The sequence below is a fragment of the Sabethes cyaneus genome, chromosome 3 (genome assembly GCF_943734655.1).
Source record: "Sabethes cyaneus chromosome 3, idSabCyanKW18_F2, whole genome shotgun sequence".
Lineage (NCBI taxonomy): Eukaryota > Metazoa > Arthropoda > Insecta > Diptera > Culicidae > Sabethes > Sabethes cyaneus.
The window spans coordinates 34,658,613-34,674,889 of NC_071355.1; the positions used below are offsets into that span (position 1 = coordinate 34,658,613).

Consider the following 16,277-nt stretch of genomic DNA (forward strand, 5'->3'; position numbering starts at 1 on the left):
CTTACTACTTGAAAAATAAATTTTGTATCTTACTTTTAGGGGGGTTAATCAAAGAATCGTTCATACCATAAGAAAGAGGTTTTTACGCTGTGAAATTTCTCAGAACATAGTTAACCAGTATAATCAACCATTTCGGCGCAATTAAAAAACGCGTGTTTTCATACCTGTGGGCTGTGCTGTGAACAGGTGACAAATGTCCACAGAGAGGTAGAAGGAAGTGCGAAATGTCCTAAAAGTGATCAGAATGAAATATATGTAGTTCGTTCTAAGTTATCTGCAAAAAAATTCAAATTGAAAATATACCCGATTTTGTCACTGTCCCGTTTTAGTCACCCCTAAATTCATCATGGGGGTGACAAAATCGGGTCATTACTGTATATGCCTGACCGCATTTCAAGGTCATGATTCTGGAGTCACGAGTTTGGTCAATGGTGCATGTTGTCTTTCAAGGCGTGAATCGTCTGCGGCTTATCGGCACATAGGCCAGTGACTTCACATTACCTCATGAAAAATATAGTTCAATGGTGTTAAACAATTGTGGTTAAAAAAAAGTCGTAAGCGGTCACCATCTACTGTTATCGTCCGGCCGGTATTATGTTTGAAGAAAAACGGACCAATCTTTCTGACGGCCCATAATGCGCAACAAACAATGATTTACTCAAGATGCAACGTTATTTCGGCAATGGCGTGTGGATTCTGTTTAAAAATGTGCGCAAACAATTGCGTATTGGTTTTGAACAAACATTAGAGCTATAGTCGTTATAGTCGTCGTATATAGTCGTCTAGCAAAGTGCTATAAGAATTCTATGCTAAACTCTAGGGATCGTCAAAACGTGCGAAATTATCATGGCATCACTACCTTTTGCCTGTCTCTAAGCCATTCGAGATTATAGTGAGTGGCGTCATTCTATCTAGTACGAAGAATTACATCTCTACCTTTCACTTCGTCGGTTATCTCGAAAGCTGTGGGTTTCTACACCATTTACAAATTGATGTCATCTATACTGATCCAAATGTCGCCTACGATATTTGCAATTTACCATTATTAAATCAGGAGTTCCTCAAGGAAGCAGCATGAGACCCCTAGGGTTCATACTGTTCTTCGACGACGTCAATGGACTTGTATTACGTGAACTTTTCTGAACTATTCTGAATCCAATCACTCCCCTGAGGGTGTATTTTGGTTGATTTGCATATACAAGACAGCTCTTGTATACCTTTCTTTATATATCTTCCCTGAGTTCCGCAAGTTCTGCGTTTCGCCAAATCGTACAGCAATACTATATGAAGTAGATATATTTCTTTTTGCGCTTACGCTTACGTTTACGCTTATAGTATTGGAATGGTATTGGTATTTAATGGAATTTGCTGTCCAAATGATATTATTTACAACATTAACGCAACCTACGGACGAAACGATCCATAATTAGTTCCCGCATGAGATCAACTGACTTTATTTTTAAGCACTACGATAAGTCAAAACTTTAAATAAAACAGCCACCTTAAATAAAAATATGGAAACATGCAATGATAAATGTTCCATGGGTTTCAACGACAATGTTTGCCTCTACACAGAAATTAGAAATTAGTTTGCGAAATCAAATCTCCAAGTCCAACCTCTGTTCGACCATCTCCATATGGCATCTCCAGATTGATTTATTCAAATTTTTGACAATTAAATGACACCATTTATTGGTTCTAATAGATACAGCTAACTTAACATTGTCGAAATCACTTCACGCACATTCATATAAATTATCCTAATAAAAACTAACAGCTAATTTAACGCAGTCTGAACGGTTCTATTTACATGGTACGGCACGATCATGCTTTTAACATGATATCGCTCACTAGAAATTATTTCCCTATCATACAGATGGCGGCCCGCGCGCACTAACCGGTCACCGTTTTCAGCCAAAACCGGAAAGGTGCAACGTCGGTGTATATCGTGAAGGCGGTCACGTTGCATATGCCCGAATTGTTATCGTACTGGCCGACGGACACAACACCCCGCAGATAGTACTGGTTGCCTCGTTTCACGACAAGCCCACTTCCGGAGTCACCCTTACACGGAGCGGACCCCCGACCATCTCCGCAGAATATTCGCCAATTGGCCGGGTACGGTCGTGCCAGATTTACGATGCATTGCTGCCGTGTCACTATTACGGTCTTGATGTAGGTCGGCACGGCCGAGGTTGACCCAGTTTCGGTTATACCCCAACCGGCAACGACCGCTTCCAGGCCGACGATTTTCGACAAATCATTGTCGCTCGGCCAAGGACAGATCGGTATGATGTAGTCTGAGAACACAAGTTCCACTTTTAACCGCAGAACTGCCACGTCCGCATCCTTTGGATCATTGTCGTCATCGACGTAATCGTCGTGCGGAATAATCTCAGCAATGTCTGCAATGTGTGCGTTTTCGTCGAAGAAATTGTCGATGTTGTACATCCCCGGTACGGCCAGAAGTTGTGACGGTCTCCTGACTTCGCTCAGCTCATACACGCAATGAGCTGCCGTTATAAGGTGCTTTTTAGTAATGATAGTACTGCCACAGATATACTTTGGACTTCGGGGTTGCGTGCGATCGAACAGCGGAACAATCCAAGGAAACTGTCCCTTTGCTACCATCTCGCCGTTAATAGAGAGACGATTGAGAGAACTGGGTGGTTTGCCGCATGCACTGTAAAATAATAGACTCGTTAAAATTCTGAGAACAAGAAGTTAGAGAAATTTTTGACACTTACTAATCTGAAGCATGTGGAACAGGAGGTGCCACTGTGGTTCGTACCGAGTTCGGATAGACTACCATGGATACCTCCGGCCTGGTAACAACTGGACGGGTAACTATCGGCCTTGGTTGTATGTACATTGGTTGTGTTGTTTGGGGTTCTACATTCCACTGGTAGACCGGCTGAATCGCTGTCTGCGGCCTTTCTGGTTCAGGGCGGTATATTGGCCGCATGCCATTGCCCAGTGGACGCTGAAGTGGGAAGCCGTTTGCTCCGGGTTGCGATTGCAGCTGAGTGTACAGCGTATGTTCTAAGTTTATGGTAGTTATGACTTGCCCTTGCGCCCTATAGCCGGTGCAGATCGTTTGACCGTTCAGAGCGATCGAAAGAACTGTTGGTATAATGTTCTGCAGAGGGAAATTAACCCGGTACTGCGCGGGCAAACCCTGCAAAATGTCGTGGAAGGTTGCTTCACGTGACTTAACCAAAGTTATTGAGCCGACGTTTTGCTGAATGGACAGAATAGAAAAAAATGATAGAGTTACAAAATGGTAGATTCAATTTAAATAATGAATATGGGCTGCACTGATTTAGCTAACTTAAATAGATACAAAATATCGGAAAGATGGAGTCAATAGAACGGTAATTGACAACTCAACTCAACTTAGATTTGATCTCATAAAAGTTTAAAATGTATACTTTTTGTGCCAAAGCCGAAGTAATATAAACGGCAATCACCGGTTTGTTTTGAAATGTGGGTTATCTTGAGTTGAGTATTAATAGCCACTCGTAATCATTGTGGATGTTTTATAATGGAAACAACTCAACCATGTGGACTTGTTTAATAAAACATGTTAATCCTCTACATGTTACTTGTGTTTGTTATTGGCTTTTTATTCTAGTCGAGATTAAATATACAAATTGAAAGTAAAATTTTAACAATTTATCAACGGAAAGTTTCTTGCTTGTATATTAGCAAATTTTGTCATTTAAATTATTAAATTATGCGAGTAAGTCCACGAGCACTGATTGCTCATGCATTTTTCGAGATGTATTATAATTTATCATGTGTTTGCATCCTAATTCAATTCCTTTCTCAATAGCAACATCTATAGCAAGCTCAAATTTTACCTTTCCTAGCAACCTGATAGAGGTACCCGGCCTTAAAAATCGATTTTAATTCCTCTAGCGTACGCTCAGGCAATTGCGTGTAGTTAATTTATAAATCACGAACTGTACCGCAATATAAAAAAGCACCAACGGAATCGATTGTTTTTACATGCTTTGTAAAAGATTTGAAATTAGTTGTAGAGCATGTGAGAACAAGTTGTTGTTGGTGCGTTGTAATTATTTATATACAACGGCGAAGACAATCAACAACTGCTTAATTATATCATACTTCGGCTTCATTTTTCATTATAAATATGTGCAGTGCAGTGTTATGAACCGAGCAGATATCAACTGGCGGGACACGATCTTTAACAAATCCAGTCAATTCGTCTGCTTTACTAATATATGAATATTACCGGCAGAACATCTGTGATGGTGGCTGAACAGTGCACCTGGCTAAAGTGCGAAGCAGAAAAGATTGGGTTAAAGCTAAATACGTCTAAAACAACGATCGACGGTGATAAGTTTGACGTATTCAGTCGGTTAATTTGTCTCCTTAGGCTTACGACAATAGCGGACAATGACACAACCCGTGAGATTCGAAGGATTATCAGCGGAAGTTGTACTTCCTATGGGCTTCATAAGCAACTGCGGTCAAATAGACTAAGCGCCCGTACAAAGTGTTCCCTGTGCAAGACGCTTATTAGACCGGTGGTTCTCTATGGGCATGAAAAGTGGACAATGCTCATGGAGAATCTCCGAGTGTTCGGAGTATTCGAAAGACTAGTGCTAAGAACGATCTTCGGCGGCATACAGGAGAACGGAGTATGGAGGCGGAGGATGAACTATGAACTCGCACAGCTCTATGGCGATCCCAGCATTCAAAAGTTGGTTAAAACTGGACGGTAATAATGGGCAGAGCATGTTGCAAGAATGCCGGACAACTACCCTGAAAAGTTGGTAAATACTTCAAATCCGGTAGGATCAAAACGATCCAAATCTACACGGCATCCAAGGAATTGGAGAGCGGTAGCCCACAACCGAGTAAATTGGAGAAATTTTGTTCATCAGGCTAAGTCTTAGGACGGCAAGCCATTTAAGTGAAGTAAGTTTCTCAGAGCCCATTGGAAGGTTCTGTTTTCTCATTGTAAGATTTTACTTTTCTTTATAGTAAACTCGGTACCTTAAACGATCTACATCATTAATAAAGCATACCACCACTCAAAGCATCTTCAAGCCGTATATGCGATGTTCTAATCATACCCATTACCTAGTAAGGAACGGGGATATACCTAGTCTAAGTTTGCTTGAAAAGTTATTCCCAAAGATTGTTTGCACGACTTGTAAACCCAATGATATCTCCACAAAGTAAAAACCCCGGAACGATAATATTGTCATGTTTGGGTTTGGTTGATTTTTTTCGGTGAGGAATGAAACAGTTTTAGATTTTCTGCGTTACGCGTTTCAGCATACTATATTTCATTCAGCCATCATCGGACGCAAGAAAACACGTCTTTATCCTACGAGTGTTTCATACTAATACTTCATACTAATTAGTACTAAAACTGTTTAGTTCCTCACCGAAAAAAATCAACCAAACCCAAACATATAATTGAACGGTGATCCAAACATTCGAAATAGATAATATTGTCAGTAAGATTGATTCCAAATAGCTTTTGTGTGGAATGAAATCCCAGTGAATTCTCAGTGGGCCAGCATGCAGTCACATTCTCGTTCAGCAGAGTTATAAGTTCCGAAATTCATGTCGCTGGATGTATACAAATGAGCCGGATGTCAAGCACTTTAGTTTTGCAGTATTTCAAAACATTTGGTTAATGATTGAAAATAGGATTGCCCAGGTGCAGGTCCCTGAAGCGCACCTGAGTTTACTGATAATACCCTTGATCACAGAAAATGATTTGTGATTTGCTAACCATAAATGACACTACCAACGCGATTCGCTCGCAATTAAATTATTCGGCAAGGCAAAGACTATTAAAAAATAACTGCATTAAATGTAAGCCTTACACACCTCTCAGTCTTTTTCGCACGGTTTATTTTTTCGCTTTTCTTGATACATCGGGAATATTTGCATTTTCTCTGACAGTCAGGCAGTACCCAAGGCGCTAAAGGCCGCAATGTGCAACTCCAAACTGGTGTGGAAATGTATTCTTTCACTGCGACAGCTAACTCATAAGAACCAGGTCAATCTTTACTGGGTTCCGAGTCACTGCGGAATTGAAGGATTTACAGGAATGACTATTAAAGCAAACTGAAATGGCATAAACGAACTACGACAACCAAAAGGTTTATAGAACCTAATATCAGGAAAAGCCAAACATTGCTTAGGCTCAACAAAAAAGACCTAAGCACAATGACAAGACTAATCACCGGTCACTGCCCGACGAGAATGCTACGAAACTCATAGAACCGATAGAAAATCGTTTGGTGAAGGCGAAATTGGAGCACTTGGGAGAAAATTTATTATTATGCATAATAATCATGTTGATTTATAAGAATAATCGTAACGTTCCATGCATTATGAATTTACATATCCTATGCAGGCTTGGCATACACTTTTCGCTCCGATTTTGCTCTTTTGATTACAACATCTCAGCCAAGCAAAATTTCAATAAGTGATGTATGGAGCGTTTGTAGAATTAGTTATTATCTACAACATTGCGGAAGTAAGTATTACTATGCCTTTTGTATTTATGGCGCTATAAGGCTGCTACCCTCTTGGTAGCAAAAAGAGCGCTCTGCGCATTGCAGCCCTAAAGCGTCGTCAATACTAAAGATAAAACTTTACTTTCTTCAGCAATATTATAGATAATTGCTAGCTCTACAAATGCCCCATACACCACTTTTTCAAATTTTGCTTGGCTGAGGTGCAGTAATCAAAAGAGCAAAATCGAAGCGAAAAATGTATGCCAAGCCTGATCCTATGTTGTTGTCAAATTACATTTAACAGACTAAACCGTCGAGAAAAGGTACAGACACTACGAAGTGTGCAATAATTGGCAAATTATCAGTCGGTGCAAACAACTGGCCAGCTATTCTGATCGCATTTTAATAAACTCCGCCCCGATGCCATCTTTCCCGGCCGATTTATTATTCTTTAGTTGCTTGATGGCCTCCTCAACACTCCTCACGACGAACCTCACGTCCGTCAAGATAGTGCCCTGCTTATCCCGACACATTTCGGCTCGCGGAACAAAGCTTTTGTAGGATGCGTTCGGTTTCTAGTAGAAATTTCACGCTTCGTATACTCCCACTCTTCCCGGTTCCGCATGTTGTCCACAATGATAAGTTTTGGGTGTATCCTAACTACTACCAGGTGAAGGTCCGACCCAAGTAACAATCCAATAACAAATTGGTCTTATTCATTTCTTATAGTAGTTTTATCAGAGCATTTCAAAGTCTGTTAGGTTTTATAATGTTTCTCCTCAAGTGAATTTTATCTTATTTGACTAACATTTCTGAAGTATGACTGAAGGAGACTTGAAGAGTCACCCATAAAACTAAATTATCAATAAGTGTAATTCACCTTATAAGGGGTTTTAAAGGATAGGGGATTGTCCCCTGTTGTGAAACGGCCCCGGTTGTGAAACACCCGTAATTTTTGAGCAAACAACGGTCAAACTTCAACATTTACAATGCTTTGTAGGAAAAGTGTTTGAAAAAACACCCAAAAATGTTTTTTCGCATGTTTTGCAATTGATTATTTTGTGTACCAAATGGAATGAAAAAGCTCAGGTAAAGGCATATAAGCTAAGTTCTGGACCTCTATTTCATCACACAGACAAATTTTAGGTGAAATAATTGATTAAAAAATTATAATATAATTTTTTTGCAATATGGCTACCGCCCCGGTTATGAAACAGTCGAGTTCCCCGGTTGTGAAACATCTAGAAAATTAATTATTTTATACTTCAATGATCGTACATTACTTCAATTGGGGCATAATGAGTTTTTATGGCACCAGGATTCATTTAGGTTTAGCAAGAACTCAATTCCTTGTAACACATGTAACAGACCAGTGCATTTGAAATGTGCCAATATGATTGCCCGCTTTTTTACATGCATTCAGATTTAGATGATTGAACGAAGAAATTGATTAATGATTTTGTATTTTTAGTATTTTACATGAATAAATGATTTTAATTTTGGATTTTTCTTCGATATTTCTATATTTTCCTTTCTTTTCTAAAGATTTCCCGAGGTGTTTCACAACCGGGGATACTTTTCTTATAGCCATAAAAAACCATGTTTGGAAATTTTGCTATAACTTTTGTGTTTTAAACAAAAGCCATATACTTCCTTTGGCAAAAAGATAGGTATACGTTTAAACTTTCCAATGCTTCAAAAAGATTTAAAATTGGATGATCCGATCAAAAGCTATGGCCAAAAAACAAAACCTGTTTCATAACCGGGGACATTCCCCTACTTCATTTTTGCTTAAAAACGACGCTCCTTAAAACTTAACAATAGTTTTGACAAAAACTTATGACATTCTTCTGCAAGATTCGTTTATCTTAACAATACTGCCATAAAACTCTCTTAAAATCGTATATTCTTGAAAGAGAAATTATACTCTTGAATAATAACATTCTAACGTAAACAACTAATCTGTCAAAATGGGCGCCTGAACCTGGAGAAAATTGAAGAATACAGATCTTTTAAACGAAAATTAAGCGAAAATCTGTATAATATTTTGAAAACTCTTTCATATAAACAATAAGCGAAATCACAAAACAATAAAGATCTCAGGACTAACTGAACTGGGGAATGACAGTGCCGGTAATGTTGCATTTGCCAGAGGCGGAGCGGGTTTCCTCTAGAGCTTTTCGTATTTTTTAAACTAATTATAGAGTTCATAAGTCAGATGTCTTTGTATGGAAAATATTTGAAGGCACTGAACGCTTGGAACTGTCGTGCAGTCCAAACAACACAAACAACACGTTACGTCGATATTTGGTTGATGTTTTCTTTGTTTATACTAGAATGGTTATCTTGCAAAAACTTGGTGTCCTCAAGTAATTCAAACAATTCTTATTCAAGCGCAACTTGTCTTCTTCAAGAATACAATAAGTATTGGTGAACTTATCGCGCTCTTGGACAAATTTTCTTTGTCTTATGCAAGAAATGTTAGTCTAATAAGAACGAACAGGGCTATTTTGATTACTTTTGAAATTGTAGTTAATTGCATATGGGCGCTTATAAATATGGTATTATGCAATACCATTAGTGATCTTATCTTTTTAAATAAATGTTTAGACATATAAAAGCCTTTTTGCCACAATTAGTTAAAAATTTGGTAGCTATCAACTTCTTCATGAAATCATTAATTTTTTTTATTAATTTAATTTTTCAATAATCTAGCAAAAATAACTGGCGCGTTAAAATTTTCTAACTTTCATGTCACAAAACATCGACAAACCGAGCGTGGCATGAAAAATTTCTCATTTATGAGCAACAAAGCAGCTGCTTTTATCATCATTTTTATTTTCAATTTTCATTTAAACCCATTTCGAAATAGCAATATCTGTGAATGCTTATAGCTTATAGCTCTTGGTCAATTTAAAACATTTAAGGCTGTGAAAAGTGTATGATGTCTTGCAAGTATTCTTTGAAGTGACAACCATAAAATCATCAACACTTGTGGCGGTTTTCTTTTTGTTTCAAGCGACTCTTGGAAGTCATTATAAATAGATATCGATAAGAATTACAAGTTTTAAAAGTAGCTTTGGAAATTTTCTTGAGAACCGATATTCAGTCTTGACCTTGAATTGCAATCAGGCATCTATTAAAAAATATTAAAATATTAACACAGAATGTTGCCAAATTGACTACGACGTATGTTATGAAAGTGCTCGTAGAACGCCTGACGCCTGCTAGGGAGCCAGTTTAGGCTTACGGCCTAAACAGAAGAAGTTGTCAAAGTTTCCGACTAATGCAGGTGAGTACAAGGTGAAATCTTCGCGACGACTTGCACTATCAACCAAGTTATATATTAAAAAATCACTAGTAGCCTTTTTAGTAGCCGTGCTGTTTTGGCCAGACCTCGCTTTCGGGCATTGGGTAAAAGTAGCGCAGAAATGATATGCTGCCAATAACGCGCAGATCGCATCCAGAGACGAAACCCTTTAACCCATTATGACCCAGCGTATGATATATCATACCTCGTCTTCAAAACCTGTTTACTGCTGAATTTCAATAGTTAGCATTGTTAATATATCACTACAAGAGAGATAAGACATCAATCTGATGTGTGTGTGATATAATTTGTCAGTTTTTGTCATTTCATCTGTATTTTCAACAGTGCAAAGTTGTGACAAATGGCGGAAAAAAAGTTGAAAAAATGGCGAAAAAATTTTTGTCTCCAAAACGCATGAAAAAGTCAACATTCAGTGACGAAACATTACCTGACATGTAAATTAGTATTTATATGTAAAGTCTATCACAAAATTCGATAAGGGGCCATCCACATACCACGTGGACAGCTTAGAGGGGGGTAGGGGGTATGAAAATGTCCACGCTTGTCCACGGAAGGGGGGGAGGGGGTACGGAAAATGTCCACGTGGACAAGTTTTTTTTTTCATGCAATAGAAATTAGAAACAACTCAATAGAACTGCAATAGAAATTTTTTTACAACTCTTGCCTTCTTTGTGAAATGATAAATGTAACGGAAGAATCCACGAATATTCACCAGTCACGTGACTCATTTATCACATAGGTCGCACTTGCACCAAATGATTGCATTTTGCCTCAAAATCAAATGCAGCTCGCCAAAAAAGGGCTTGGACGGCCAAGCTGAGATGTTCTGGATAAAGATACTCTAGACAAAGATACTCTGGACAGAGAAGAATCGTCAAGCGAAAGTCAAGCTATCAGCTTTTCTGCAGTCGATAATAATTTGCAGTAAACAAGATCATAAGAATTAAGGTCCTAACACCGTATCCGTATCCGTAATCCGTATGCAATTTAATACGCTGCGGAAAGTTGACGGAAAATCCATGGAAAAACTCAAATTTCCGCAACGCCTAAAAAGCCGTATGCATTGTGTCGCGGCCTTTAGACTGGCGCTTCCTTTCACGTCAGCTTTTTGATAAATACTGCATAAATCAAGTTGAAAACAATATTTAGAACAATGCATTTCTGTTTTGTTAAATTTGACATAAGAAAAAAATGTCCACGTGGACAAACAGGGGAGGGGGGTGGGGGTTGAGGGAATGTCCACGCTTGTCCACGGAGGGGGACGGGGGGGTTGAAAATTGGTATTTTTCTGTCCACGTGGTATCTGGATGGCCCCTAAGAAATCTGTAAAAAACTTTGTAATTTGTTTGTTTGAAACTGAGCCTATAAAATATTTAACCTGCGATATTTTGGCCTTGAAAGCATTCCAAATGACGATTTTGCGTTTCCCGACACATTCGAGCCATAATATAATAGATTTCAGAGTTTCACTTCATTTGGTCCAAATTTAGGTATACCCGGGTCATAATGGGTTAAGCTCGCTTGAGATGCGCCCAATGCAAAGAATATTGAGCAATCCTTCAGTGGAACCACAAAGCAAATTGACGTTCTGCATCAAATAAGCCGGATACAGCACCAAAATAGAAGGTGTGATCAAATCAGATCACACTAATCAGATGATTTGCCTATATAGTTGGTCACTGTAAAAAAAGCTTGGTCATAATCAGTGTTTATCGTGTTTAACTTATTTTTGTCCGTTTCACTTTTCCAACAAGTTTTAATTTCTACCAGAGGACGACGGGAAATCAGTTAGTTACTAATATCACATGACGTGGATCACAAACAAAATCTCTATATTGCTAGTGATAATTCAGTTAAAAAACTTTCACTGAACATCTGGATGTGCAGGGAAAAAGAAGCATCTTTAAACTAATACGCGACGCAACCGCACCAAAGAAACTGGATAACTCCTAAACTATACAATTAGCTCATATTTTCCCACCATTAATTAGCAGCATCAGATCAGCAGGCTATAGGCAGCTATTTTAATTGCATGCTTTGATCTAACATACAATCATACCTAGCTAATCGAGCTCACCACATGCGTGTCAAACGGTTTGCATCCTGCTGATCGGAGTTGACCTTCGGTTCGGTTGGATTCTTTATCAGCCCGCTGTCATTTGAATTATTTTGGAACAAGTTTTTCAAGATGGTAAAACCTGTTTAGATGACGCGTTCCAACAGAGTTTCCGGCCTATCGGCCACATACACACGGTACGGAGGCAAGCCGACGTTAAATATTTATATCAACACTTCACTCGGAGATTCTATTTCAGAATGAGGGGATTTTCAGCTCGTTTAGCTCGACTGTTGATTACATGTACGCGATAATACGGGAAGTATATGGTGGCTTGCTATGGTTTTATTGACAGATGAAGGCTTTCATTTTAGTGTGCAGTTGGAAATTCCAAAGTTATTGCATGAAAGATGATGGCTTTTTAAACTTACAGAAGGTAGGCGTGTCGCGATGGAAAGGTCTACGTTGAGTTTCGCCACCTGTCCGATTTGAATGTTGTTGAGCTCGATGTAACCGAATATCTGCCTCGTTCCGGGATCCGCCTGATAGGTGAACACGTCCGGGCATGGTGAGTTGAGGTATTGAGTCCGAACTGAACCCAGCAGTGCGGTCAGGTGTAAAATTGTTGTCAAAATTTGAGCTGGTGTGAGGGATGCTGTGAGAGCACGTGATGTCATGTTGAGTATTCTGGTGTAGCGTCCTCGAGTGTGCAGTTTTTTTCACTCCGGATAATTCTTGAAATTATTTCTATTTCATTGTCATTGGCAGAGGTGTTGTGAGCATACGGAATGTGAAACTGGTTTGTTTTGTAACTGATGATTCTGATGTAAACTTGTTTTGTTTAACTTTACAATTTGCAGGTCTAAACTTGACTATGCACTAATCTACAACTTATCGTTTGGCACTTATTATACACACAGTTAATTACGAATGCAGTATAAACAGATAATTTGCATTGGCGCTTTTAATTAACATTTTATCACACACGATGTAGCATCTTCTCTCTATCACTGCACTGAATGGTTACGATCTTTCCAGCAGCTTTCCAGCCACACCAGACACAGCTTAGGGACACTAGAGGTAGCGATCTCTACGCCGGTAGATCTACACGCATACTGACCGAATCCAATGAAAACAAGTTGAACGTATAAAAACTTGAGCTTTTGCTTTTCCTCTCCGCGAGTTTGCATTCAGGAATGCAACAATCACATATACTATAAAATAGGGAATTCTTCATGTAGATTTGTCTCCATATTTATTTGGAATATCTATAAGGTAAATTCTGAAACATTCGTAATTACTTCATATGTTGGAATAATTTGTAAGCAAACCTTATCGTGTTAAAAACAGACTATTATTGCATCCCTGTCGGCTAGTGCATACATTTAAGAGTTCTCTCTTCTCCCAGGAAAGCAAATGACTGAGAGAAAATGGTTATGTAAGTCGCTCTCAGGTTACAGAGGTGATGTGTAAAAACAATTCGGATGTAGATTTAAGAACTTATGAAAGTAAAAATTACAAACAATAGATAACAGACTTCTATATTAAGCAAATTTTTATTGTCAAATTTTTTCCTGAAATTCTAAGCGTGATTCCTGATTGCTTTTTCTCTTTGTCAGTTCATAATCTTTTTCAACCAAAATCGAAAAGGCGCAACATCGGTGTAGACGGCATACTTCGTCGGATCACATTTGAGCGTGAATCGATCGACCTTTCCCCGAGACACTACGCCCCGCAGGATGTACCGATTGCCTATCTTCAGCGCCAAACCACTACCCGAATCCCCGTTGCAAGGTGCCGACTCGCCGTGTCCATCGGTGCAAAATATCCTATCGTTGGCGCGATACATTTGCGCCCAATTGTCGTTGCACCGTTCTCGGCTCACGACGTTCGTCCTGATGTAGGTCGGCATCGAAGTTGGGCCCTCTTCCGTGAAGCCCCATCCGGCAACGGTCGCTTCCTGACCGACAATTTTCTGCAGATCGTTATCTCCCCGCCAGTGGCAGATGGGAATGATGTAGTCGGTAAACGAGAGCGGTTCCCGCAGTCGCAAAACGGCCAAATCTGCGTCGTTTTCCTCATCGTCATGAGCGTACTCTGGGTGCGGCAAAACGGCGGCGACGTCCCGAAATTCGGCATTCTTTTCCATGAAGTTGTCAATGTTGTGCATTCCGGGAACGGCCAGAATGTCCTCTGCCGGCATAAATTCTTCGATGCCGTAGACGCAGTGCGCTGCGGTGATTAAATATTTTCTACTGATAATTGTGCTTCCGCAAAAATATTTTGGACTACGAGGATACGTCCGATCAAATAGCGGAACAATCCAAGGAAATTGCCCTTTATTCACAAGTTGACCGTTGATCGACAATAGATTAGATAGGGCACTGGAAGGTTTGCCACATGTGCTGAAAAGAACGGATCATCGATGCGGTGAATTTTATTTAACAATGATATCAGTAACATACTATTCACCTAACGACGGAAGGGTGGACTGCTCTGCAGTCTGGACAGGATTTGGCGTAATTGGCCGTAACACTTTGGAACCAAGCGGTAAGTTATTATTTTGACCCATGTTTTGGGACAGCAGCTGAGTATACCACGTATGTTTCCAACATAAAACCCTGATGTGCTGGCCGGGTCTCCGATGTCCAGTGCAAATCCTTCGATCATTCACCGATATCGACAGCACGATCGGCATCGGATTTTGTAAAGGAAAGGTCACCCGATATTGTGCTGGCAAACCTTGCACTATGTCACCGAAAGTGTCCTCGCGAGATTTCACCAAAGTGATAGATCCAAGTTGATTCTAGAAAATTATCAATGTCAATGAGTCCGATCAAATGTAGATCATTCGACTTTCAGCTTACCGAGTTCGGTCGCACTCCGATGTCCAAATCAACGTTTAACTTCACGACCTGTTTGGCTTGCAGGTTGAAAATTTCGATATGTCCATACACTTGCATTGTCACTGGGTCCATTCGATAAGTGAATATTTGCGGACATGGTGAAATAGGACGCTGAGCCCAAACTGCATCTAGGATTAAAATACACACGATTGCAATAACACCGAACTCGTTCCTTAAAATCATGTTCTAATTCGTCGTCGTTGATTTCGTCTTGCCGTCTAATGACGAAAAATCTTCGTTACCACTAAAACTGTTGTGAGTTGACTGCTTAACTATTGGTGACTGAATAAGCATCTGTTTACCAAACAAACCATTGTTACCATTTTACCACAGAAGCGAAGCTTTACACATACAATCAAATAAATGGATCTAAAAATTTGTCTACCTACAGATGATGGTCAATAAAGTTTGGGTAGTGTGAGGAAGTTTCGTTAGGAAAGTTTTCTACTGGTAGCTCAAATACGAGAAACTACACGCGGCTTATTTTTAATGGATATTGGACTACTTTCATTCAACATTTTTGAACATATTATAGCTTAGTCAGACTGTGACACTGAAGCTGATACACAATGCTAAGCTTCGAATGAGTAAAGTACATTAAACGTCTCCTTACACGTTAATTTCAACTGTGATTTTAAGTCCAATATCAAGTCTAGTTTTAAGGGAAATTCAAAACCAATTTATTTTCCTTCTTAAGTCCAATTTAACGTCAAGTAATGGTGGAAAACTCCAAAGAAACGTCGGAAGATTATGTTTTGTCGCATGGAAACTTTATGAAATAGTTTTTCCTTGTTTTATGTTCTTAATGATGAAACAATCTTTATGATAACATTTAGGTTATGGCTGAAAAATACATAACTCATGAACCAAACAACCTAGAGCAAACTGTTTCTTATGAAAATGTTAGTAATTTTTTTAGCATATTCATAGATGAAATACCGATAGATATCTCCCCAAGTAGCACACTACCGATACTTTTAGTTTAGTTATATCAATTTTTTAGTGACCTAAGTTAGTCATGTAACAGTCAGTTCAACTGTTTTATAGCAAGTTTGCAGGTAGGACCCTGCTATTCTCCAGAAAAAAAGCAAAAGAGGAAAAATGAGACAGAAGAAGAAAAAAACGAAACAGAGCAAGAAGAAGAACGTGACAAGAACTGGCTAAATGGGACATGAATAGAAGAAAAACGCGGAAGAAAAAACAAAAATGGCATGAAAAAAAGAAAAAAGACATAAAAAACGTTATACATAGCAGGAAAGGAGGGACATGAAGAGATAAAAAGTGGAAAAGAAAACGGGAGAAAAAAAACGTTAAGACTGGACTCAAAAAGATGAAGCACAGAAGAGAAAAAAAAATGAGATAAACGAAAGAAAAATTATAAAAAACGGTATCCAAAAAATGGTCGGTATTACCGGTTTCGATATTACCGGTTTTGGTATTACCTGTTAGACAGCCCTACATGGCGGGTATCTGTC

General features: G+C 39.1%; 2 protein-coding genes across 2 annotated transcripts; both read right to left on the bottom strand.

The window, feature by feature from the left end:
• Positions 1-1,704: 1,704 nt before the first annotated feature.
• On the bottom strand, positions 1,705-12,993 carry LOC128742344 (serine protease gd-like). The gene is made up of 3 exons (XM_053838678.1): positions 12,328-12,993; positions 2,748-3,241; positions 1,705-2,683 (listed from the first exon to the last, which is right to left on the bottom strand). The coding sequence occupies exons 1-3, from the start codon at positions 12,571-12,573 to the stop codon at positions 1,894-1,896; spliced, it is 1,530 nt and encodes a 509-aa protein (XP_053694653.1). The 5' UTR covers positions 12,574-12,993; the 3' UTR covers positions 1,705-1,893.
• Positions 12,994-13,511: 518 nt separating this feature from the next.
• On the bottom strand, positions 13,512-14,859 carry LOC128739456 (CLIP domain-containing serine protease B15-like). The gene is made up of 3 exons (XM_053834942.1): positions 14,764-14,859; positions 14,362-14,702; positions 13,512-14,301 (listed from the first exon to the last, which is right to left on the bottom strand). The coding sequence occupies exons 1-3, from the start codon at positions 14,857-14,859 to the stop codon at positions 13,512-13,514; spliced, it is 1,227 nt and encodes a 408-aa protein (XP_053690917.1).
• Between the last annotated feature and the right edge of the window lie 1,418 nt (positions 14,860-16,277).